Consider the following 24,747-nt stretch of genomic DNA (forward strand, 5'->3'; position numbering starts at 1 on the left):
AATTAACCCTCGATATTCGACTAGGAATTTAAATCCTTCGACTTCGAATATCAAAGGATTTAGCGCAAATACTGCGATCGTACGATCAAAGGATTATTCCTTCGATCGAACGATTAAATCCTTCGAATCGAACGATTCGAAGGATTTTAATCCAACGATCGAAGGAATATCCTCCGATCAAAAAAACTTAGGAAAGCCTATGGGGACCTTCCCCATAGGCTAACATTGACTTCGGTAGCTTTTATCTGCCGAACTAGGAGGTCAAAGTTTTTTTTTAAAGAGACAGTACTTCGGCTATCGAATGGTCGAATAGTCGAACGATTTTTAGTTCGAATCCTTCGATTCGAAGTCGTAGTCGAAGTAGCCCATTCGATGGTCGAAGTAGCCCAAAAAATACTTCGAAATTCGAAGTTTTTTTACTTCGAATCCTTCACTCGAATTTAGTGAATCGCCCCCTTAATGTTTTCATGGTGTTCTAGTAGACTTAAGGTATGGAGATCCAAATTACAAAAAGAGCCATTATCCAGAAACCCCCAGGTCCTGAGTATTCTGGATAACAGGTCCCATACCTGTAATAATAATAATAACCCCACAGCTGTTGCCCTAGCCAAAGAGAAGTAGTGAGTCCGAGTAGCTTGAAAGATACAGTGACTCAAATCAAGGTGAGCCTGCACAGTTAGATAGATAGGCTATAATAAACATTGACAGTTTTTATCATAAGAACCTTCTGTCACTTTAGGATTGGAATAAAAAAGGTCATTAATTATGGTAGTAGCCATTTAAATTGACAGTGTGTATGAAGCCAGATGTTAGTATTTACATTGGAATGTGTAAGTGATCCTTTTTGGACCTTCTCAAAAACAGGAGGTGCTACTCAAGGGGTATGCGCATGCGCTTGTTCCACTTTCACCAATAGGTGGCCCCCAACATGATTACACATATACCCCCGTGTGTTATACAGTTTGTTCTTACTTTGTAAGCCTGCGGCTGCAGTCCGTCGTTGCTGAAATGAAAGTGCATGAGTCGGAATCCTTTAAAGTATATCAGAAGATTTTCAGGAATAAATTTCAGGTTGGACTGGGCTGTTACCGCCTTCATTTTGGTCTGGCCGGACACTGAAACCCCAAAACACAGATAACATGGATTTGTCGCCGCATACAGTGCATTTACTCATTGCTAGGGGCGTAACTACAGAGGAAGCAGACCCTGAGGCTGCAGAAGGGCCCAGATGGTATAGGAGGCCTCAAAACCCTCATTAATGAGCATTTTCAAGATTTATTGGTAAAATAGGAAAACCTCTGGATATATTGGGGGCACTAAAATGATTTGCTGTGGGGCCCAGTAACATCTAGTTAAGCACTGCTCATTGCCACTTCTTCATAGGGTCATCTGATGATCTAACAACTCCCACAGCTTTTATCCAATCCCAGGTGGCACACGGAGCGACTGCCGAAGTTGCACTAAATTTGTAGTTTGGTGTGTGTGTGTGGGGGGAACTAAACGCTCACAATTGCCCCTCCACTGAACTAAATGGGATCACTTTGACCTTACCATTGCACTCTAGAGTCAGGCCTGGAAATGCAATGAGAACTATGCAGCCCCCTATTCTGCAACCCTTGAAAGTAACCAACACCTATTGCCCATTTTTAAAATACAACGGTTCTTAGGGCAATAGAATGCAGTTCATTTGCTTGCAGTGTGCCCACTGAATGGCTGACTTTAACCTGCAGTCACTGACAGCGTTAAAGGGGTTGTTCACCTTTGAGTTAACTTTTAGTATGATGTAGAGTGTGACATTCTAAGACAATTTGCAATTGGTTTTCGTTTTTTATTATTTGTGGTATTTCAGTTATTTAGCTTTTTATTCAGCAGCTCTCCAGTTTGCAATATTAGCACTCGGGTTGTTATGGTCCAAATTACCCTAGTAACCATGCACTGATTTAAAAAAGTGACTGGAATATGAACATAAGAGTGCTTGAACAGAAAGATAAGAAATAAATGTAGCAATAACAACACATTTGTAGCCTTAGGGTAAGGGCACATGGGAAGATTTCGTCGGCCAGCGATAAATCGCCTCTTCTTCGGGGTGACTTATCTCCCCTAACTGCCTCCATCTGTCTAGAATCGCCAGCGGAATGGCACTTGGAGCGATAAGTTTTAGAAGTCGCCCAAAGCTTCCTCGTGAGGCAACTTCGGGCGACTTCAGAAAACGAAGCACGCCGAGGTCCATCCCGCCGGCGGATTACACTCCAGCCGACTGGAGGCAGTTTAGGGAGATTAGTCGCCCCGAAGAAGAGGAGATTTGTGCCCTTTCAGAGCATTTGTTTTTAGATGGGGTCGGTGACCCCAATTTGAAAGCTGGAAAGAACTCAAATAATTCAAAAACAATTAGAAAACTTTTTTTAGATTTGGCCATTCTGTAACATACTAAAAATGAAATGGAATGGGCCACAATACTTAACATAACACTGTGTGCCCTGTAAGGAGTTGAGAACTCTGAAATTCAGAACTCGTGATAACATTGTGGCACCTCGAAGTGTCATAAATTGTTATCAGCGCCGTTCTGACTTGGCTTGTAACCCTGACACTTTCCTGAATTCCTGTCAGCTCACCTGCCACAATCCTGTCGACGCACGGCAGAGCGATGTCATTGTCATTGTCAAATAGCACCTCATCGGCAGAATCCTACAATAGGATGAGAATAAAGGACGTGGGTGAAGCAGTTGTCAAACAGAGCAAGAGACAGTTTTATTGAGCGACATAGGGCCCAGCACCCCTGATTTCAGATTAGAGGGCTTATTCATTATGGGAGGAGGGAGAGGAGCAACCCCCCATTATTTTGCCCACAAAGCCCCTAGTCCCCAGGAGCTGGACTGGAGTAGAATGGAGCACTTGGAGGGAAGGAACATTGGCAGAACATGGACATCACTTGGCACTCCCCTTCCTTGTGAGGCATTGCTCCTGTTAGTAACGCTATATGGCATTGTAGGGACCCATAGGGTTAATATAGGGTTAATATGCCCCTATGTCTTTAAATCCCTACCCTTCCTCCTTTTCCGTAGTTGCTGGGCAAAAGCCCATGTATTTAGTGTTAATCTACATATCTTATTTGTGGCGAAGAGGTTTAATGACCACTTCCTGCTACACTTTAATATAATGTATGGAAATGGGTGTATCTTCCTCTTTGGCTTCTGGTGTCCTAACCATCTGGATGTTCCCATTGAGCCTGGGTACACCAAGGCCCAGTAAAGCCCTTTTGCCCTAAAGGGACCTGAACCTCTAGTGTCTGAGTTGGGAACCAGGGAACCCCTTGATCGAGGTTAGCTAGAGACAGGATTACATCTGTTATAGACTCTCTAGGAGAGTAAGATAGTAAGGAGAGAGAGAGCAGCTTTGTGCTCCATCCAGGATCTGTAGCAGGGAGTAGCTTCCCAAGGCTCCTAGATTGCCTTTAGTGAAGGGAAAACAGTGAATAGGGCGTCAGGCTTAGACTCCTTCTTCCTGACCACTCCGCTGAGTGGTATCTGGACCACTTTGAGATATATCTGCCTGGAGGTCTACATTAATACTTCTGCACAAACAAATACTGGTGTATGGCTCTATCCAAGGACACAGTCAATAAATCAATGATGTAGAGATAAAGAAACTAAAAAAAGGAATGAATTAAATAATAAAGCTGATGAAATGGTTTCTCACCAAGGTAACCCCTAGCCTTACTGTCACATTCGGCACCCTATATCCAGAACCCAAGCTAAACTCCTTGGTCTCGGCTCTCACTTCTGCCTATAACCACCGCCTTTCACCTCTGGAGGAGCCCTTGGCTAATTGGATGCCACCAGGTCTTATTTGAGAGAGGAGCAAAGCTAATGGTTCTGGACGAGCAAAGGGGCACGATCGTCTCACCAGGATTCTGGAAGGAAGAACACCACCGGGAACAGGCAGGCTGGGCCACACAAGCAGATTAGAATAGACAGACAGGCTGGTATCAGGATTAGAGAGCATAGAATATGTCAGTGGACAGGCAAATGGTCAGGATTGGAGAGTTCGGAGTTAACAGGCAGGCAAGGATCAGGAATGGAGAAATCAGAGAAGTCACAGGCAGGCAAGGGTCAATACACAGTAGATCAAACAGGATTCAATAATAAAGCACCCAGGAAGAAGGCAAATTGAACCTAACAACGGGCAATCCTAAACACACTGAATTCCCTTTTTAAACTGTTTGAATCTGACGTCACACTCCAGCGTCACTGCACCCTTAAGAAATGGACGTGCGCTTAGAGGAAGCCGGCACCGGAGAGGAAGGAGCAGCGCAGCGGGCGTCCACGCCGAGGACGCGGCGGTGGACCCCGTTTCCCACTAGACCACCAGGGTAACTTTTCCTTACACTTACTACTTGACTACATCCTCATGGGAGTTACATTCCTCAGCTGTCTCATCTGCCTGTCCTAGTTCGCTGGTATTCTATTGAAAGCTTTTACCTCCTTTGTAACACATTGAAGGCTACAAGCTAACAAGTAACTCATTGTCTCTGCCCAGTAACTCAGGGCAACAAATCATCAAATCATTAGTTACCATTTAGTTGTCTAACACAATTACTATAATGTTTGATCGGTTGCTATGGGTAAGAGGACAAAGAAACCTTTCCCAATATCTCTCCCAAGTTTCGGCATTTAATAAACACAGAGCAGAATGAGGAAGCCACACTCACTTTATCAGGGTGATCTGTCCTGAAAGCAGTTCTGTAGTTGGTGCAATACAGGGTTCCCAAAACATAGTGGGGTCCATCATTATAGTGCACACACTTCTTCACTCGGATAGCTTCTTCCTGAATGGTTTCTCCTGAGAGGAAAGAACTGGTAGGTTACCATCAGTAGCTGGCCTATGCCTCATGGCTCATTAATGAATGCCTCTATGCAAGCCTCCGCAACACAGTCGTGAACTTGTCTCATTATGTGAATGTGATCATCAACCTATGGCCCTCCAGCTGCTGCTGAACTACAGAGATTAACCATGCCCAGAGCATTTTCTTGCAGAACATTCTTAAAGGTTAAGTAAACCTGCTGATACACCTTTGGAAGGAAAACAAAGAAGTGTTCTGATGTTGCTCTGCTCAGGAAAGAGATCAGAAGCTTCAGGTCCCATTTCAAATCTCTTTTCTAAGCAGAACAACATCAGAACACTTCTCTGTTTTCCTTCTAAATGTATATTTCTCTGACTGTAGAGTTATACGACAGGTGGCTCTGTTGTTACAAAATGTATGATATTGGCTGTTATTACAAATTGAAAATGAATTAATGTAAACTACAAAAGTGCTTAGAAAAGCACCCAAAACAATTTTACATAAATGTATTTTAAAGGGATACTGTCATGGGAAAAAACATTTTTTTTCAAAATGAATCAGTTAATAGTGCTGCTCCAGCAGAATTCTGCACTGAAATCCATTTCTCAAAAGAGCAAACAGATTTTTTTATATTCAATTTTGAAATCTGACATGGGGCTAGACATATTGTCAATTTCCCAGCTGCCCCAAGTCATGTGACTTGTGCTCTGATAAACTTCAATCACACTTTACTGCTGTACTGCAAGTTGGAGTGATATCACAACCCCCCCCCCCCAGCAGGCAAACAAAAGAACAATGGGAAGATAACCCAGATAACAGCTCCCTAACACAAGATAACAGCTGCCTGGTAGATCTGAGAACAACACTCAATAGTAAAAACCCATGTCCCACTGAGACACATTCAGTTACATTGAGAAGGAAAAACAGCAGCCTGCCAGAAAGCATTTCTCTCCTAAAGTGCAGGCACAAGTCACATGACCAGGGGCAGCTGGGAAATTGACAAAATGTCTAGCCCCATGTCAGATTTCAAAATTGAATATAAAAAAATCTGTTTGCTCTTTTGAGAAATGGATTTCAGTGCAGAAATCTGCTGGAGCAGCACTATTAACTGATGCGTTTTGAAAAAACATGTTTTCCGATGACAGGATCCCTTTAAGGTTTACTTATCCTTTAAGTCACAATCATAAAAGGGGGGACTATTGTGAAAATAAAAAAATTAGTTTAAAGCTTCCTGATAAATATAATCGGTTAAGAAATTTGTACCATTTCTGAAACAATCAAGTTCTTCTTCATGACCCCTTTCTGCAATCAGTCTCTCTACATGCAGCTTTGTGTCGGAATCGGTTATCTTGAAAGACAGTTGCCTCTGATACACTGTCTAGGCAAAAGGCAGAGCAAACAAATATATATGACCTAATTGTCAATCAAAAGCTGACTCCGACTCCTGCATGTAGAGAGACAGATAGCTGAGCAGGGATACTAAAGAGTAACTTGTACAGAAGTTATTTCTTTATTTCCATGAGATTCAATTCATATTTGCAATAGTTGCTTTTAAAGCCTAAACATTAATGTAGCTATAATGCCATATTTTATATAGTGAACTTATTGCACGAGGCTAAAGTTTCAGCTTGTCAATAGCAGCAATGATCCAGGACTTCAAACTTGTCACAGGGGGTCACCATCTTGGAAAGTGTCTGTGACACTCACATGCTCAGTGGGCTCTGATTGGCTGTTGAGAAGCTAAGCTTAGGGCTCGTCACTAATTATCCAGCAGAAAATGAGCTTCCCCTGTAATATAAGCTGATGCTACAGGTTTGCTGATTATTAAATTCTGATGCTAATTGCACTGGTTTCTGTGCTGCCATGTAGTAATTATCTGTATTAATTACTAATCAGCCTTATATTGTGACATTTCTATTCTATGTGTACTGTATATTGTGAGTGGGTCCCTAAGCTCAGTAAGTGACAGCAGCACAGAGCATGTGCAGTGAATCAGCAGAAAAGAAGATGGGGAGCTACTGGGGCATCTTTGGAGACACAAAACTTTACAGCTAAACGGTTGTGGTTACTTTGGGCTGGTACAGAAGCACAAAACATAATGTACAACATTTCTAGTTACATCTTTAGTTAGGCTTTAGTTCTCCTTTAAGCAACGGTGATGAAATATCTGACTTTGTTACTTGGGAACGAATAATAAGAGGAAACCATCAAAGTAAAATGGCTCAGTTCCAGAGAATGCTCTGGGGGCTCTGTACTGGAAACTGTTGACTGATTATGGAAAAAGCACCAATAAGAAGTGAGATGTAGGGGAGGCAAGTCCACACGTGTTTTTTGCGGGGGGGGGAGTGATAAAGTGGAAAGGGAAAGCAGATGTGGGAGAGCACGAGATAGAAGCACATGAGCAGTGTGTCTGACATGGAGTAACGTCTTATTACTCACCTGGGAGGCATCTCAGCGCTGCACTTCCAGCCATGTACTTGCTAATTCTCTGGGACTTGGAGCTCTTTAGCTACAGAAAGAATCAGAGAAGGGCAGAAATTCTGATGAGTGATTTCAGGGAGCTCGTTAAACTGGCAAATCGTCTCATTATGACTGTAATCTCCTCTGAGTCACTCACACGGGGATATCAGCTGTACAGAATCAAAGGACCACTCTGCAAACAAGATCTGTGGGTTTAAATAAGCCTCCCCCCTTTGAAGCTCAGTAATTGATCAGGGAGCCCCAGATTTTAACAAGGTTACAAATACATAAGAGCATTACTGTATCAGCCATTCAGCCATAGTCCTAATAACATCTAGGACAGCTAATAAAACAATATAATCCTCCCCACTTTCAGATGTGGGGGAATGCTGCATTATGGGTAAAAAACATGGCTAATTGTGTATGAAATTCCCTTTGTACACTGCACTCACAGGGACCATTTTCCTCTCCCCCTTAGGGTAAGGTCACAATGGGCGATTTGGGGACATTTAGTCGCCTGGCGACTAATCGCCTCGTCTTTGCGGCGACCAATCTCCCCGAATGCCTTACCTCTGTCTTGCGCCGGCTAAAATGAAAACACGTCGCTTGGTATTCTGAAATCGCCCAAAGTTGTCTCGCGAGGAAACTTCGGAATACCAAGCAAAGTGTGTGCCATGCCGAAGGCGATTTTTCATTTTAGCCGGCGCAAGACAGAGGTAAGGCATTCGGGGAGATTGGTCGCCGCAAAGACGAGGCGATAAGTCGCCAGGCGACTAAATCTCCCCAAATTGCCCAATGTGACCTTACCCTTAGGCTCACAGAGTCATTTAATCCCTTAGGGTAGAGGCAGATGGGCAGATTTTGGGAGATTTAGTCGCCTGGCGACAATCTCCCTGAACTGGCTTCTTCCTGCCTTCTGCCTGCTTGAATGAGAAAACGCCAGCGCAATGCACTCACTGCGCTTTGATTTCCGAAATCGCCTGAAGGAAGCTTTGGGCGATTTTGGAAATCGAAGTGCCACGAGTGCATTGCGCTGGCATCTGGCAATTTCGGAAATCAAAGCGCCGCAAATTATTGCGCTGGCTTTTTCTCATTCAAGCAGGCAGGAAGAAGGCAGTTCGGGGAGATTGTCGCACCACAGAAGAGGCGATTAGTCGCCAGGCGCCTAAATCTCCCCTAATCTGCCCGTCTGCCCTTAGCCTTAGGGTAAGGGCACACGGGCAAATTTGGGGAGATTAGTCGCCCCGGTGACAAATCTCCTCCTCTTTGGGGCGATAATCTCCGAGGCAACTTCAGGGCAACTTCGGAAAACAAAGCGCCGCGTGTGCCATCCCGCTGGCGATTTTTCATTATAGATCACTTTACCGGTGTGTAAAACTAAATAAATGATATTTTTTCTGTGTTGTGTGATTATTAGCCAATAGCCATTGTGGTCAGAGGGGACACCATAGAATGAGAGTTACTGTTATGAGAGATAAAGTGAAAAGTTTATTTCTGACTTCCTTCCTGAGCCTGTTGTACTTCATTAATTCAGCAGTTTCAGCAGTGGTTTATCCAGATTATAATCTGCCTGGTAATCCCCATATGCAAATGATTCATGGGCTTGTTAACAATACAGATATTTAGGAAGGGAACTTGGTGCGTAATCCTACATTGTCATAACGATCAAGGAATGTTAATGATGGAATGATTTGTTTCAAAGTATCTATCTGTATGTAAGTATATTTATATATACACACACACACAGGTGTGGGACCTGTTATCCAGAATGCTCGGGACCTGGGGTTGTCCGGATAACAGATCTTTCCGTAATTTGGATCTGCATACTTTAAGGCTGGTTTTTGCTTCCAATAAGGATTAATTATTTCTTAGTTGGGATCAAGTACAAGATACTGTTTTATTATTACAGAGGAAAAGGAAATCAATTTTAAATTGCGAATTATTTGGATGAATTGGAGTCTCCGTAATTCGGAGCACTGGGAAAAACGGGTTTCCGGATAACAGATCCCATAACCTACTACATCACAAAAGTCATAAATTTAATTCACAAACAATGAGAAGGGGCACTGACGTACCAACAGTGACATCACAATGGGCGTCACTGTAACTGATCGGTTTACCCCCGTTGTGGGTTTAATATTCTGACCTTCCACATCTTACACAAAGTCATTAGGAAAAGGAGGAAGGTCTTTTAAAAGAAAGAGGATTCCTTATAATTATTCCTTATGATCCTTTTTAAAATACCTGCCCTAGCACAAATAAAAGTGTGGCCTTACAGAGCATTTGGTTTTAGATGGGGTCAGTGACCCCTATGTGAAAGCTGGAGAGAAAAAAGGCAAATAATTCGAAAACTGCTAAAAAAAATAAATAAAAAAAAAAAAACAGTGAAGAACAATTGAAAAGTTGCTTAGAGTTTGTTATTCTATAACATACTAAGGGGCAGATTTATCAAAGGTCAAGGTGAATTTTCGAATGAAAAAAAAAAATCGAATTTCGAGCTATTTTTTGTGTACTTCGACTAGGGTATAGTCCAAATTCAATTCGAATTTGAAAAAAATTCAAATATCGAATATCATGTACTGTCTCTTAAAAAATTTGCCAGCTAAAACCTGCCGAATTGCTGTTTCAGCCTATGGGGGACTTCCTAGAACCTATTTGGAGTCAATTGGTGGGCTCTGAAAACTTTTTGGGGAAAACGTATTTCTTTCATTCGTACGATTCGAATACAGACCTATTCGATCGAAAACTGACCAATTCGACCAAAAAAAAACTTTGACTTGATATCGGTTGGTCTTCTTGAATTCGAATTTCGAAGTTTTTTCAATTTGAAATTCAACCGTTGATAAATATGCCCCTAAAAGTTAACTTAAAGGTCAATTCTGATGTTGGTTCTAAAGACTTAATTAGCATTGATTAACCTGATTAGGTTTGAGTTCAATTGGGTCTAATTAGACATTTACGCGTATGTCGTTGAAAGTACGCATGGAAATCCGCGTTTATTGCATCAACTCTATCAATTGCACCAACTTGGTGATTTATACGCATGTTCATCCGCATAAACGGATTTAACGCGTAAATTACAGCATACGTAATGTGTATTAAAACTAAGTTAAATTCCGCAAGAGAAATAAAAGAATTAAGAAATTGATATACGAGAATGGAGCATATGATAAATACGCATTACGCATCAACAACATACGTGTAAAAACAAAATGTTTCACATAATTAACGAGTAACGCGTAAGTTACTTCAACTCTCACTCTTTGATTCAACTTAGTATTACGCGTAAGAATACGCAAAGTACGCATTAGAAAAGTTTAAGAAACTACAATAGATAGTTAAACTTATATTGCTCTCAACAGAAGACAACTTTATATTTTTATCTATGTATCTTTATATGTTAGTTGTTAGCAAATGATATTTGTTAAGGTCTCTGATTAAAACAGTCAAGTTTATACTGTATGTTGATGTAAAAATCTTACTAATATTGATGATATGTCATTATGATGATTGTTATTTTCCTGGAAAAATTTTTCAATGAAAATTATCGAAACCTAAAAGTTAACTTAAAGGTAAATCGCCCCTTTAAAGAAAGATGTCTTATTCACAAAGCTTAGGGGGCCCCTGAAATGATGTTGCTGTAGGGCCAGTAAATTTTAGTTATGCCTCAATATATTGGCAGCTATACCCAGCGCCGATTCAGGAGAAAAAGCCGCCTGAGGCGGCTCCTGCAATGCCGCCCCCCTCCCCGGTTTACCAGTCGGGAGGGGAGGCAGGAACTCTAATGCGGAGAGCGCAATTGCGCTCTCTCGAATTAGTAAAGCCGAATTTCCGGTTTAAAAGGTACCAGGAGCGGCTTTTTGCTGCCCCTGGAAACCTCTCCGGCGTGCCGCCTGAGGCGAGTTTCACAACTCGCCTTGTTGGCGGCGCGCCCCTGGCTATACCCACAGCTATACCCACAGCACCCAGTTCACATATCAGATAAATACATGAGCCATAAGCCCCTGATAAAGAATCATTCTTCCATTTTTTTTTGTATTCCATTGAAATTGAACTGGCTATTAATGTTATTAATGTTTTGTATTGGTTCTCATGGCATAGAATGTGCCCGGGTGACTAAAAACCAGAGATTGTGTGTGTGCCACTTGCAGTACCGCCTCTCACCTGTCACAAGCCATAGACAGCAGTAGAACAGCGACACTACAAGTGATGGGAGAATAAATTTGCCAGGTGCAAATTCGCAGCGAATTTCGGCATTTCGTCTGCATTGAATAAATTCGTAAAATTCACCCTCGAATTTTGGACACACGTCAGAAGTCGCTCGTGTCAAAACCGTCCCGGGTCAACATTATTCGGATGCCCATTGACTTTTACGCCAGCATCAAAATTGACATGAGCGTCAGAATTTATGCAGGCGTTATAATTCGTGTTTCACAACGTGTTTTCACTGGAAATTCGTGAGATTTTTGACGAAACGGGACAAATTCGCCCATCACTAGACACTACTTGTGGAACAGCTATACTGCAAAAAAAATATCAAACCGTGTCCATTAACATGTTTCATTGTGATTCTTCCCCCTTTAATAAGGATGAATTGTACACTCAGCCCAAGCAGGATATACTGTATATATATATATACATTGCTCTGTATGTGGTTACTTGTTATTTATATTGCACTAATGGAAAACACCCTAAAGACGTTCACAGCATGAAGCAGTAGTATATACAATTCTAATGGAACTTCCATACTGAGCGTCTTAGAAATGAGCTTCCAGCAGCTGCACACATGTAGTTTAACTACAACTCCCAGCACCCTACTAACAACTATTTATATATATCCATTGATCTGTAGGGGATGTCGACTACAACTCCCAGCACCCTACTGGCATCTATATACATATATATCCATTGATCTGTAGTGGATGTCGACTACAACTCCCAGCACCCTACTGGCAACTATTTATATATATCCATTGATCTGTAGGGGATGTCAACTACAACTCCCAGCACCTTACTGGCAGCTATTTATATATATCCATTGATCTGTAGGGGATGGGAATGTGTTTATATGTTCTTTTCTCAATCAATTTCTCTCTACCCTTCCTCCTCTGCTGACATATAAGAATAATAATAATAATAATAATATGTATAATCACAGCAGTGTCACCAGTGTTGGACTGGCCCACTGGCATACCAAGAAAACTCCCGGTGGGCCCAGGTGTCAGTGGCCCCTCCTGCTTGTAATCATTTGGCCTATTTCATGGTCATTATACATTCCTATAAAAACAAAGAGGCTAAATAGATGGATTAATAGATTATAGTATTTAAAGAAAAGAGACTAGCAGAATAGAGATTGAGTGAGGAGAGGAAGAATAATAGTACTGAGAGTGGCCCCTGGCCTAAAGTTTTTGGGTGGGCCCCTGGTGTCCCAGGTTGACATTGTGTGGGGGGCCCTGAGGTAGCAGTCCCATTTTTGTTTTAAAAAAAAAATCCATGATCACCCTTTCAACATGGGGTTAGTTGGCATCTCTATATAAAGTTAATCTTTAAGTGGCAGAAGCTAGGTATGGCAGTGACAGGGTTAAACTCCCAGTTAAAGTGGCTAAGCACTGGCATTAATGGCACCACCAGCAGCAACGTTTATCTCTCAGTGGAAGAGACACCGGTAGAGATATGGTTAATCTCCCAATGGCAGTAGCTAGGCACTGGCAGCAGCAGAGTTAAAGGGGTTGATAACTTCAAGTATAACTTTGATTATACTTAATAATTTAATAATTGTTAAAATATATATATATATATATATATATATATATATATATGTAATAATATTTTTAATAATTATTAAATTATTAATTATAATGTAATTTATATATATATATATATATATATATATATACATATACATTTATTTATATATAATAAATTTATATATTAAAAATTATACCTAACATTAATTCTGAGACAATTTGCAACTGGTTTACATTTTTTATTGAGTTATTAAGCTTTTTTTCCAGCAGCTCTCCAGTTTACAAATTCAGCAATCTGGTTGTTAGAGTCCAAATTCCCCTAGCAACCACACACTGATTTGAATAAGAGACTGGAATATGAATAAGAGAGGCTTGAATAGAAAGAAGAGTAATAAAAAGTAGCAATAACAATACATTTGTAGCATTCGTTTTTTAGATGGAGTCAGTGACCCCCATTTGAAAACTTTAAAGAGCCAGAAGAGGAAGGCACATCGTTCAAAAACTATAAAAAGAAAAAATGAAGGCCAATTGAAAAGTTGCTTAGAATTAGACATTCTGTAACATACTGAAAGTTAAATTTATTAAAGGTGAATCACCTAAGCAGAAGGGATCAGAAGGGTTAGTGGCTAGTCACCAGTAGCAACAGGGTTAATTTCTCCCAGTGGCAGTGCAAGAGTGCACACGTGACCCAGACACCGCGGGTTCCCACTCCGTACAGGTGACATGGAGATAACCAGGCCCAGGTATTGTGACAGTCCCCCAATGCATTCCAGCAGGTACTAGTGAGTGTGGACAGGTGGTTACAGAGCAGCAGGTGGAGCACAACATTCACTTGTTACTATGTATTTACTATTGTTTTGCCCCAGTGGGGAGTGTGTTACACAACTCACAGATCACAGGGGATCCCTGCCCTCCCTCGTGTGCCTCTATCAGCAGCTTCACTGCTACACACAGAGATGTGATACTCATGTTATTTAGCAGAGAAACTCTGGATGTTTTTAGTATTCTGGAGAGTTGCTCAAAATGATATTTTCTTTCATTGGGCAAACAACCGTTTTTAAGTGGAGTTCCCCTTTCATTTAAAGGGGAACTCCACTTAAAAACGGTTGTTTTTAAGACTTTGTAGAAAAAAAATGGGGGGGCTATACTTTCTGCCCCCCAACAGTTGCTGGTCTGTTCTTTCTGCAATTACACCCCTGCTAGACCTGCTTTACCACCACGTGGCATCCATTCAGCCATACAGAGCTCTGGACCTGGGGTTTTCTGGATAAGAAGTATTTTCTGTAATTTAGATCACTATACCTTAAGTCTACTAAAAACTCATTTACATGTTAATTAAAGCGAACACGATTGTTTTGCATCCAATAAGTAGTGATTTAATTCGCCAGGCATGAATTTGCTGCAAACTTCCGTGATTCGCCACCAGCGAATAACTTTGACAGCAAAAAAAAAAAAAAACAAATTTGTCGCGCGTCAGAATAGTCATGCGCATAAAATAGTCGTGCGTCAAATTTATTTCAACGCCCATTGGCTTTAATGCATTTGGACAAAATAGTCGCTTGCGTCAAAATAGTTGACTTGAATGCGTTTCGCCCGTCACTACCAATAAGGATTTATTATATCTTAATGGGGTGGGTCATCTTCACGTCAACTTTTAGTATGTTATAGAAAGGCCAATTCTAAGCCACTTTTCAATTGGTCTTCATTATTTTTTTATAATTATATTTATTTGCCTTCTTCTTCTGACTCTTTCCAGCTTTGAAATGGGGGTCGCTGACCCCATCTAAAAACAAATGCTCTGTAAGGCTACGCATTTATTGTTATTGCTTTTTATTACTCATCTTTCTATTCAGGCCTCTCCTATTCACATTCCAGTTTCTTATTCAAATCAGTGCATGGTTGCTAGGGTAATTTGCACCCTAGCAACCAGACTGCTGAAATTGCAAACTGCTGAATAAAAAGCTAAATAACTCAAAAACCACAAATAATAGAAAATGAAAACCAATTACAAATTGTCTCAGAATGTCACTCTCTACATCATACTAAAAGTTAACTCACTGGTGAACAACCCCTTTCAATTGGGATCAAGTACAAGGTATCAGGGGGAAAAAAATTAATTATTTGATTAAAATTTAGTCTGTGAAGACTTGCTTTCCAAATTTCTTTCTGGATAATGGTTTTCCGGATAATGGATCTTATACCTATACAAGAGCTAAATTGCCTACCTGCAGTTACCTATAGCAACCAATCAGTGATTAGTTGCTAGAATGAAATAAAAATCTGATTGGTTGTCATGGGTAATGGCACTGGTGTAGTTTAAAACCTATATAAATGAGTTATCATAGCCCTGAGCAATATGTTGGCGCTGTATAAATACATGTTAATAATAATAATCCCCAATAACACCATTGACAGTTTATGTAGTGATAATGAGGGGTAGGGGTTGGTGCCCTAAATAGTGCCAAAGCCAAGAAAAACAAAGGGAAAGTACAGAGTGATGACAGGATGATCAGTTAATTCACAGAATGTTCCCAGGACAGAGAAATGACTCATTAAACCCTTTTGTTCTGGAACTGAGAAGTGTTTTTCCTCTTTTATTTCTCTCTTTCTCTTCTCAGATCCATTTAGTGCATCAGGGATGTGATACCTCCTCCCATATCAGCAGCCCGTGTGCTCTGCTCTTATCTCTGTATTGATCTGAAACATAAATATCCTAAATGGGGAAATAGGCTGAATTAGAAAAAAGAAATTTCTATTGCTGAAATCACAACAGGTAAAGCAACCTCAGAGGTCACAGACAGCGTCGCTTCATCCTTTGAAGAATATACAGTAGCCATTTATATAGGAATGACTTCTGGTACATTGTGTCAGGAGTCAGAACCAGAGAATAGAAAGGGGTAGGCCAACGTTGTATTCAATAACAATCACACGCAGGTGCTTCGAAAGGGTGAAGTTCTCCTTTAAAATGTTTTTCTATTTCGGTTTAGTTGCTTGCATGACAGCCAGGGCTTTAGAAAGCCAGAAATATGGGAGTTTCACATCCTTTTCGAGGTGAGCGGCTCTTTCTGAGAACAAAAGTAACGGCAGAAAAACACTTTCATTTCATGGAGCCCCAGAGGTTATGAGTGCGGGTGTCTGCCAGTATAACTCGGTGTTGTTCATGGAGTCACTTGGCTCCTGGGCTGATAAGGCTTTGCCAAGTCCTTTCCTTCTCTGTGTTACTATAAGTTACTAAGCCCATATTTACAGCCCTAGCCCAAAGTCTTGCACAAAACTGTGATTCAGTCAGGCCCAGATTCGTGGGAAGGCCACAAAGGCAACAAGATTTAGGGTTCAGCAAGATTTGAGGGCAGTATGTTGCATTCTATTTTCAGGAAGAACTGGAGATGTGCAGCTCTTTAACCTGAAAATCTGATCCCAAGTGCTGTATCTGCACAAAATACACGTATTTGTTGGGGGGCACAGGTAAGTGCTTATTCACTTTGGTACAGGCCCTGATCATTGGTGATGCTGTAATTGGAATGAAGGCCTCCAGTCAAGTCATTCCCATGTTATAAGTAGGTTTTACATCTTCAGCAGATGATTTAATGCAAGTCTACCTATTGCTGCCCTCGAATGAGTGGCATGTTCTACTACGACAGCCTTATTTTATAGGGGAATGTACAGCCCCTGTTTTATTCTACAGACTTGAGACACATTAAAGAAGACTGGGAGAAAATTAGAAAAAGAAAAAATCAGAGGAAGAGAGAAGGCTAACAATTAATGGAAGAGAGAAGGAGGGAAAATGAGGAGAAGAGAAAAGAAGCAGAGGGAAGAGAAAAGGAAGAAGAATGAGGGGAAGAGAAATGGAGTAAAAATGAAAGTAAAAGAAGCAACATCAAAGATCATAAAAGGAAGAAAGTTTCGTAGATGAGACAAGTAGAAACTGCATGGTGAAGAGAGAAGAAGGAGGTGATGAGAAATGAAGAGCATAGGGAAGAGTGAGGGAAGGAGAGAAGGAAGAAGAATGAGGGGAAGAGGAAAGAAGAAAGAGCAAAGAAGAGAGAAAATGCATGTGGAAGAGATAGAAAAGAAGTAAGAGCAAAAAGAAGAGAGAAGGAAGAAGAATGAGGGGGAGAGAGACAAAGCAAAAGTAAAAATAGGGGATGGGAGTGTTAGAGAGAGATAAATATTGAGGGGATGAAAGAAGGAGGAAGAACATGAGGAAAGGGAAGAAGAGTGAAAGGAAAAAGAGAAGAGTAAAAAGAAGATAAAAGACAAAGGTTAGGAAAGTGGGGGGAAAGAGAGAACAAGGAAGGATGGGGGAGAGTTGAAGAAACTGATGGTGAGGGGGGGCACATGGGTTAATGCTCAGGTCTGTACCTGGTATATATAAACTCCCTGTAATCTCAGTGTGAATAGAAACAGTATCTGTACATCTGTATCTGTAGTATCTGTTCCTATAGTCCAGTTATCTGAGGCACAAACTGACACACCATCACCTCTCATGGAACCCTTTGGCCTCCAACCTGTATTTTCTCCTGCATTAGGGATGAGGGACTGACAGATTTTGGGAACTACTGAGAATACACTAGTTTAACTCTTTATTGCCTCCAGACTTTATTGCCTCCTGTGCCAACCGTTTCTTATTGATCAGTGCATTTCACTGATGTAAAAACACCAATTGTAATCAGTTTGGGCTACACGTGTACAGAGTGGGGGGGTAATGGAACTTCACAGCCTGGGATTGGCTGATATTGGGACAAGTGGCTGCAAATCTATATATTTGTATGGTTCCATGTTACCCATCTTGCTCCTAACTCTGATGCAGGGTCAGACTGGGTCGTTGGGAAAACCTGGTGGGTCCAGGGCCGCTCCCCTGCCTGTACTGCCCAGCAACAATGTGAAATAAAGTTGCTTTGTGCTCACTCTGGAATGTGGGGGGAATGTCAGGAGGAGAGATCTGGTGATCGTGAGGGAAACCCTTAGGGTCAGGGCACACGGGCAGATTCAGGGAGATTAGTCGACTAATCTCCTCTTCTTCGGGGCGACTAATCTCCCCAAATTGCCTTCCTCTGGCTATAATGAAAATCGCTGGCAGGAAGGCACTTGGAGTGATTCATTTTCCGAAGTTGCCCGAAGTTTCCTCGTCTAGCAACTTTGGGCGACTTTGAAAAACGAATCACTCCGAGTGCCATGAGGAATAGAGTGCACTGGGATATTGAATGATAAGCAGTGATGGGCAAATAAATTCACCAGGCACGAATTTGCGGCAAATTACCATGTTTTACCAATGGCAAATAAATTTGCTGAACTGGTGTGAATATTCACTGGCGTCAAAAAAGTTTGGACACATGTCGGAAACGTCTCTCACATCAAACCGACGCGCGTCAACATTATTCAGACACCCACTGACTTTAATGCCAGCGTCAAAATTGACGCATCAGAATTCACGCAGGCGTCAAGATTGACGTGGGCGTCAAAAGTGGCGTTTCGCATATTCGCTGTTAACAACCCTGTGTGCCAGCAGTGCATTGCGAATTGCTGCCTCATGCTGGAATCAGACAGTTAAAGCAGGTGAAATCTGTCAGTGACTCACAGCATGAGTGTGTTTCAGACTGGAAAAATAAAGTTAGGGAGAGGAGCGCACAAATAAATTGTTAATATATAAACAAAGTAACATAGTAAGTTAGGTTGAAAAAAGACACACGTCTATCAAGTTCAACCTTTTTACATTTCTTTAACCTGCCTAACTGCCAGTTGATCCAGAGGAAGGCAAAAAATACCCATTTGAAGCCACTCCAATTTGCCTCAGAGGGGGGAAACATTCCTTCCTGACTCCAAAATGGCAATCGGACTAGTCCCTGGAATAATGAACAATTAACCAACCTAAAAAGAAAGAGAATTACAGGAACTGCTTCAGTTGCAACTCCGTTTTTCAAAAAACTTTAACAACTGAAAATATTTAATGAACCTATATAGGAAAGTTGCTTAGACAATGTTTTATTGGAAGTATACATCCCCGTTAAAAAGAATAAAGCACACATTGGGCTCCAGCAGGTACATTTGTGTTTGGCTCAGTGAATAAACTGGCTGCCATATTGGTTTATTAAAGGGAAAGGCAAAGACAATTTTTTTGGATCTGGCTGAATTAAAAAAAAAAGATCTTCCTCACCATGTTGTTTGGGACCTGTTTGACACTAGACAGCTCTGTGCCTTTAAGAAAAAGAGGTTTATTTTTGGTCCAGCATTCTGTAGTGGGGAAGGGCCGGCCTCTGGGCTTCAGAAGACAATGACAGATTCAGGCGGCACATACCATTACGTTGCACCATCCCCAGATCCTCTGTCACTGCCAAACACAACACAGCGGCACGGCCTCTCCACGACTGTGTGCTGGCATTTCCCATAAGTGCTGAGGCTTATGAATAAGCAAATTATAGGCCTGGTGACTGCTGGGCTGGCACATGTACTCTGGCACCCGTTATTAAAAACAACTCTTGTCAGCACATCTTGCCATTCCTTTCTGCAACAAGCAACATTATTTGTGTGCCTGGAAGCTGCTGTGCACTGAACTGTATAAAGCAGTCAAAGTTTAACAGCCCTCCAGTTATTCGACACTGTAACTGTCTCTGCTTGAGCCCCAATAAAAGTGGCCAGTCACTGATCACTGCCATAGGAAATCCAGCCAGAACAGAATGAGCAGTATAATAAAAGCTGCTTTATGGAATATAATATTCTGGCCTATGGAGTGCAGCACACAGTTGTTGGCTGAAGATGTTATTGTAGCTGGAGTACTACTAATGCAAAAGCCTGCAGTGAGCCAGCCTGGGAGGGGTCAAGCCAGGTAAAATTATGACCTATATCTGTCATGACAGTACAGCGGTGCTTTACGGCAGGTACGCATTCTCACTGCCACTCACTGACCACGGTGAAGACTCCAATTGCGGGCTGAAGTCTGCCCAAAAACAGCAGGTGTGCCATCAACCATAGAGATATATCTGCCCAAAAACACAGGGTGTGCCATAAGCCATAGAGATATATCTGCCCAAAAACACAGGGTGTGCCATAAGCCATAGAGATATATCTGCCAAAAAACACGGTGTGCCATCAGCCATAGAGATATATCTGCCCAAAAACACGGTGTGCCATCAGCCATAGAGATATATCTGCCCAAAAACCACGGTGTGCCATCAGCCATAGAGATATATCTGCCAAAAAACACGGTGTGCCATCAGCCATAGAGATATATCTGCCCAAAAACACAGGGTGTGCCATCAGCCATAGAGATATATCTGCCCAAAAGCACAGGGTGTGACATCAGCCATAGAGATATATCTGCCCAAAAACCACGGTGTGCCATCAGCCATAGAGATATATCTGCCCAAAAACCACGGTGTGCCATCAGCCATAGAGATATATCTGCCCAAAAACACAGGGTGTGCCATCGGCCATAGAGATATATCTGCCCAAAAACACAGGGTGTGCCATCAGCCATAGAGATATATCTGCCCAAAAACACAGGGTGTGCCATCAGCCATAGAGATATATCTGCCCAAAAACACAGGGTGTGCCATCGGCCATAGAGATATATCTGCCCAAAAACACAGGGTGTGCCATCGGCCATAGAGATATATCTGCCCAAAAACACAGGGTGTGCCATCGGCCATAGAGATATATCTGCCAAAAAACACGGTGTGACATCAGCCATAGAGATATATCTGCCCAAAAACACAGGGTGTGCCATCAGCCATAGAGATATATCTGCCCAAAAACCACGGTGTGCCATCAGCCATAGAGATATATCTGCCCAAAAACCACGGTGTGCCATCAGCCATAGAGATATATCTGCCTGTACCATCCACACTGTTTGGTCAGTGCCACAAGTGATGAGTTGAGCATTTGCTTGTGAAACTGTAGTTACTGTATAATCTGTGCCTTTGGCATGTGCTCTGCCCACCAGCAGTAATGACTCACTTCATTATAGATAGGGGGAAATTTGCAGTTGGTCTTTGTGATGAATTATTTGCAGATTATTTACAGTAAATTTGTTTCTCTGCCGCTTTCCATTTTGGCATTTCAGCTGCGGTATCTGTGGCAGGTTGGGCGACCCATGAAACCACAGAGCAGACCTGAGAGTGTTACTATTAATATCATCTTATCTCTTATCCCAACTCCCTGACACCAGCACTGGAAGAGTTCATATAGGATATTAGTCACAGTAACCCCAGATATGAGCTCCTAACACTGATTTAGATTTTATCTCCTGTATATGGGGGACAGCATCTCCCCAGTATCCATTTTAGTATGAATCTTATACTTCAGACTGAGACCCCAGAAACCCATTACTGGTTTAAATCTCAGACTGAGACCCCAGCAACTCATTACTGGTTTAAATCTCAGACTGAGACCCCAGCAACTCATTACCGGTTCAAACCCAGACTGAGACCCCAGCAACCCATTACCACTTTGAATGCCAGACTGAGACCCTAGGAACCTGTTAGGGGTTTAAATCCCAGAATGAGACCCCAACAACCCGTTACCAGTTTGAATCCCAGAATTTGACCCCAGCAACCCGTTACCAGTTTGAATCCCAGACTGAGACCCAAGAAACCCCTTACCGGTTTATATCCCAGCAACACGTTACCAGTTTAAAACCCAGACTGAGACCCCAGCAACCCGTTACCAGTTTAAATCCCAGACTGAGACCCCAGCAACCCGTTACTGGTTTGAATCCCAGACTGAGACCCCAGCAACCCCATACCAGTTTAAACCCCAGAATGAAACCCCAGCAATCCATTAACAGTTTGAATCCCTGACAGAGACCCCAGCAACCTGTTACCAGTTTAAATCCCAGACCCTAGAAACCACATGGCAGTTTAAATTCCAGATTAAGACCTAACAACACATGAGAAGATTATATGACAGATTGAGACTAAAAAAAACCTGTTAGGTTAAATCCCAGACTGAGACCCTATGGCCAGATAGTAGTTTAAATCCACCACTGAGACCCCAGCAACCATACTGTAGCAGTTTAAACCCACACTGTGACCCTAGCAACCAAATAGAAGTTTAAATCCCAAACGGAGACCCTAGCAACCAAATAGGAATTTAAATCCCAAACGTAGACCCTAGCAACCAAATAGGAGTTTAAATCTCAAACTGAGACCCTAGCAACCACATAGCAGTTTAAATTCCAAACCTCGGGCTACAGAATAAAAAGAGGAATAATTATGCAATTAGGAACAAATACACACTGACTGTTTATAGCATAATTACCTGAATATTCTCTTTAAGAAGCAAAGTATTAAACACCCAAGGAGCTGCTTTAAGTGACATAATTTTCAGAGTAAAAAATATGAAATGGAATGATTCATTCTTTCCCTGAGCCGTGTCCCAGCTATGCAGAAGCGAGGAGCTGCTCTACACATGCAACAATCCCCTGAAACCCCACCGTGGTGCTGCCGTACACATCCACTCAGTGTGATCTGTAAACAAAAGCCCAGCTCCCTGCCTTGAGCAAAGCCAAATATGAGGCACAGAAAGAGGCGGCGGAGTCTTACCCGGGCATCTTGGGGGTCCTGCTTGAGAGTGAAGGAGGTCATGGACCTGGGGAGCATTCTAAGATCTGATGCACAACCAACAGGAGGGGAACTCAGGGAGACTGCAGGAAAGTTAAAAAAAGAAATGGGGGGGGGGATTAGATCCTGTGCGCTGCTTCCATGGTGAGAGTATAAAGAAGACTTTGTTCTGAGTCTGGGGGCAGAAATAAAGGCAGCAGGGGGGCAGCTGTAGAGTCCAAAGAAGAACAGATGGGAGCTGCAGGCTGCACGGGGGCTTCTGATTGGCTCTGCCTCCCCCTCGTCAGTAAGGATCTCACCCCCATACAGTGCAAGTGCTTCAGACGCAGCCTCTTCTACTGAGTATCCTGCACTGTCTGATCACCATAATGAAACTGACACACAGGGCACATGCTCCTGCCTCTCTTAAAGGGGCCACGCACCAGCAGAATGTTCTTACACTTGTAACCGAGATGCTGCCAACCTTGATAACCTCGCCTGCTGCAGCAGTTTAACCCTTTAATTATTCAGCACAGCCTTCCCAACCATCCGTTTTTGTACCGGGATGTGCAGATTCTGGAAATAAGATAAACACAGGGCATCGGTTAACCCTTACATGGCCAGAAAATCTACAGAACACCAGAATATATTTTTTCTGGTCCCTAAAAAATATTATTAACCTGTGTGTGTGTGTGTGTGTAATGAATAGACCCGCACTCCATTTCTTGCAAAATTCAAATTATTTTTATTGTGTACAAAAATCCGAAGTTTCGGCCCCCATTGGGGCCTTTTTCAAGGATGGAAAACACAATATACACAATAAAAAGAATTTGAATGTTGCAAGAAATGGAGTGCGGATCTATTCAATAATTTTATATAGATATATATATATATATATATATATATATATATTTCCTCTTGTTACTACAACTTCTTAAGTTGTGTAATTTAATATATATATATATATTTTTTTTTTTCTTTTTTTTAATGGAACAAAGAGCCTTTAGGTTTCACTGTTGGGTTAATTAGAAGCAGGTCAGTCATGTGGAATTTGCCCGTTAGTGACGACTCAGTTATTACAAGGGACTTTGTCCTGCTCTCTTTTTCATGGCCTGGCAAACATCATGGTGTTTCATAATGCTGTAGGGCTATAGGACAAGCACTCAGATTTAGCCTCCCTATATCCAGCCTTTTGAGATCTGAACTGAAAATGCAGCACAAGGCTAGAAATTACCCAGTGTGCCTTGTGAAAGTACCATGTCACTATTAGGGTTACTGAACTGAGGAATGTTAACACAGAGACGCTAACAATGAGGGCAATGAGCCACCCAGCACGTCAGCAAATAACAACGGCTTCAGTTATTCCTACCCTACAAACAAGAGCAATGATGATGAACTTTGCATAGCAAATCATTCACCCCTGTATTTTAGCAAAATATTAAGGCCTTATGCTATCAATTCTCTTTCTGTAGGGGGAAAGAGATTGGAGCAGGCAGTAACCCAAGCAACATTTCCTATATATATTAGGCACCTACTGTATCTAGTGCTACCAGTCCCCATTTATGTAGGAAAAATTAAAGAAGAGCAGGCAGTAACCCTTCCAACTCTTTCCCCTTGTCTCTGTCCCTATATATTAGGCCTCTATCTTTTTCTGAAGGGGAAATAAAAGTAGAGCAGGCAGTAACCCTTCCAACTCTTATCCCTTGTCTCTGTCCAGTGGCATAGCTAGATGTTATTGAGCCCCACAGCAAGTTCATTTTTGGGCCCCCAACATTTCCAGTGGTTGTCCTGTTTTACCAATACAGGTATATGTTGAAATTGCTCATTAATTACAGCTTCATGGGGCCCCTATAGGTCCTGGGTCCCCCCCCCAAGATATCCTGCTGGCCCAGACAAACCCTTTATATTAGGCACCTACTGTACCAAGTCCATATTTCTGTAGGGCAAAGCAGACCAGGGAGTAACCTTTGCAAATCTTTCCCCTTTTTTATGTCCCTATCTAGTGCTTCCAATCCCTATTTCTGTAGGGCATATGAAAGCAGAGCAGGCAGTAACCTGTGCACCTTTTATATCAATTGAAACAGTTTGTTTCTTTTTTTTCCTGGTGTTGCTGCTCCTTTAAAGGAACAGTAACACCAAAAAAATATATAATATACTGTTAGCA

The 24,747-nt window shown here is 41.9% G+C and overlaps 1 protein-coding gene across 2 annotated transcripts in view; it reads right to left on the minus strand.

The window, feature by feature from the left end:
• Nucleotides 1–22,964, minus strand: part of mtmr11.L (myotubularin related protein 11 L homeolog) — a 34,118-nt gene extending 11,154 nt beyond the window's left edge. The window contains exons 1-5 of one of the 2 annotated variants that reach the window (XM_018231396.2): nucleotides 22,587–22,964; nucleotides 7,280–7,349; nucleotides 4,709–4,839; nucleotides 2,613–2,685; nucleotides 973–1,115 (exon numbers count right to left, since the gene is read on the minus strand). In XM_018231396.2, the coding sequence (XP_018086885.1) occupies nucleotides 973–1,115; nucleotides 2,613–2,685; nucleotides 4,709–4,839; nucleotides 7,280–7,349; nucleotides 22,587–22,643 (474 nt within the window). In that variant the 5' untranslated portion in view covers nucleotides 22,644–22,964. Of the gene's footprint in view, nucleotides 1–972; nucleotides 1,116–2,612; nucleotides 2,686–4,708; nucleotides 4,840–7,279; nucleotides 7,355–22,586 lie in introns of those variants that run through there. The other variant, XM_041573504.1, reaches the window with a different exon arrangement.
• Between the last annotated feature and the right edge of the window lie 1,783 nt (nucleotides 22,965–24,747).

This window comes from Xenopus laevis, chromosome 8L (genome assembly GCF_017654675.1).
Source record: "Xenopus laevis strain J_2021 chromosome 8L, Xenopus_laevis_v10.1, whole genome shotgun sequence".
NCBI lineage: Eukaryota > Metazoa > Chordata > Amphibia > Anura > Pipidae > Xenopus > Xenopus laevis.